The sequence below is a fragment of the Echinops telfairi genome, unplaced genomic scaffold, assembly GCF_000313985.2.
Source record: "Echinops telfairi isolate 266 unplaced genomic scaffold, ASM31398v2 ScPeMD7_18;HRSCAF=68, whole genome shotgun sequence".
NCBI classification, from domain to species: Eukaryota; Metazoa; Chordata; class Mammalia; order Afrosoricida; family Tenrecidae; genus Echinops; species Echinops telfairi.
Window position 1 is genome coordinate 54252415 of NW_022103915.1, and position 2094 is coordinate 54254508.

At 35.5% G+C, this 2094-nt stretch overlaps 1 protein-coding gene across 1 annotated transcript in view; it reads left to right on the forward strand.

Annotated features, from left to right (window-relative positions):
- The window catches only part of TXNDC16 (thioredoxin domain containing 16), a 95344-nt gene that overhangs the window by 35007 nt on the left and 58243 nt on the right, over positions 1–2094 (forward strand). The window contains exon 7 of the mRNA XM_030884875.2: positions 1602–1723. Within this exon, the coding sequence (XP_030740735.1) occupies positions 1602–1723 (122 nt within the window). The remainder of the gene's footprint in view (positions 1–1601; positions 1724–2094) is intronic.

Genomic DNA, 2094 nt, shown 5'->3' on the forward strand with positions numbered 1-2094 from the left:
TGAAAAAGATGATGACAATATATGTAAAGATGTGTTTGACAAAATGGATATATGTATGGGTTGTGATAAGAGCTGTAAGAGCCCCCAATAAAATAAATAAAAAACAACAAAAAGATGTTGAGAAATAGTAGCTTCACATTTTGATTTGATTTTTTTTCACATTTTGATATCTTTGTTTTATAAAGGTTTCTAAGATTTTGTAGCAATATTTTTTACTTATCCCCCTCTATCTACAAGTACATTCTGTGTTGACATATATTTTTACAGGCATACTTTGATAAAACTCAGCAGAGCAAGTTTGTCTGAGGACAATAACATTTAAACTGAGAAGTGTGGGTATGAAAAGAAGCCAAAAAATAGCTTCCAACAAAAGAACTGTGTGTTAAGGTCCTGAGGTTTGTGGAAGAGATCTGCCCGTTCAGTTTTACTTTTAGTTAACTGTTGTACCTCGAGTGTGGTAGAGTAACAGGAAGTTGGAAAGGCAGGCAAAGTCCAGGCCATGTAATACTTTGGAGCTGTGGATATTAAGTCAGTAGTTGAGACATGTGAAAGATCCTGGTTTTTTAAAAACAGAGACCTGTGCGGTGTTTCTTTGGCTAGACTAGTTGGTAAATATTGCTTAAATTCATTGAGGTGGTTGGGATGGAGTAAGCAGAAGACAATCTTGAGAAAGAAACTTTTTCAAAAAATAGTTTCATCTAACTAAGTATATGTGTTAACCACCAGGGCTAATACACATGCAGAGTCTGATTGCTTTTAAGAAATTTGTTGATAAAACTGGTTGCTGGCAAGTTGTAATACATAGGTCTGGTGACTAATTGGAACCTCCAGCAGGATATTTATAAGGGGCCTTCAAAAAGTTTGTAAGAAAAAGGGAATGAAATGAAAGTGAATTTATCCATGAACTTTTGGGAACTCCCTCGTGTGTTCAGTCTTTTTTTAAAATTTTTTTATTAAGACCAGAAGCCTTGTTTTTTTGTTTGTTTGTTTGTTTTTAAGATCATTTTATAGGGTGCTCTTACAGCTTATGTAACAATCCATAAAGTATTGTATCAGGCATATTTGTACACATGTTGCCATCATCATTTTCTAAACATTTACTTTCTATTTGAGCCCTCGGTATCAGCTCCTCTTTTTGCCTTCTCTCCCCCACCCTCCCACCCTCATGAACTTTTGATAGTTTATAAATTATCATATTTTATCTTTTCCTATCTTACATCAGCCGCTGTCTCTCTTTCCCTCATGGGTTCAGTCTTGAGGCAAAATTCCTTCACTTCTATGGAACCTTAATTACTGTTTTTAAGGTTTTCAATTCATTGGATGAGGCTTACCTGCATTATGGATGGCAACCTACTTAGCTTTAACTGAGTGCAGATGTTAATCACATCCAAAAAATACCTTTACCTCAACATCTAAACTAGTATTTTACCAAACAACTGGCCTGGCCTGTAGGTGCACCCGAGTGGGCTTCCAAGAGTTTATAGAAAAATTCCATTATCTTTCCATCCAATTTTTCCATGAACTTTTGGAAGCCTCCTGTAAAAGTAACCATCACAGTACATATCACATTTTTCAACTAATAACTTCTCTCTTTATTTCAGTGCTCTCCTTTTTAATGAAGTAAAATATATTGCTACTCTGGAAGACCTCCAGAACATAGAAAATGCTCTGAAAGGAAAAGCAAATATTGTATTTGCATATGTAAAAGCCATCGGAACATCAGGTATTTATTAACTTTAACTCTCTAGTTATGTGTAACTGATGTGCATAAAATAGGTCATTTTGACAAAAGTAGTAAATCCTGCAAAAGCTGGAGCCTGTCTGTGTAAGACAGAGACCTGTCAGAGAAAGCTAAAATATTTTCTGCTAACAGAATAATAGAAAGTACATTGGAATGCACCCTGTCAAAGGTAGAAAACTTTCGAGACTCAAAAAACAGGACTGTCCTGTTGAGTAATAACTCTTACAGGTTTCTCTGTGCTTTAAGTGATATTTTAAGCAGTTCTGTTCTTTTTCTCTGTAAGCAGACAGCATAGTTAGGTGATTGAACTAGAACTTGAGTCACAGTGTGTGGGTGTGACTCTTGTTTCCACC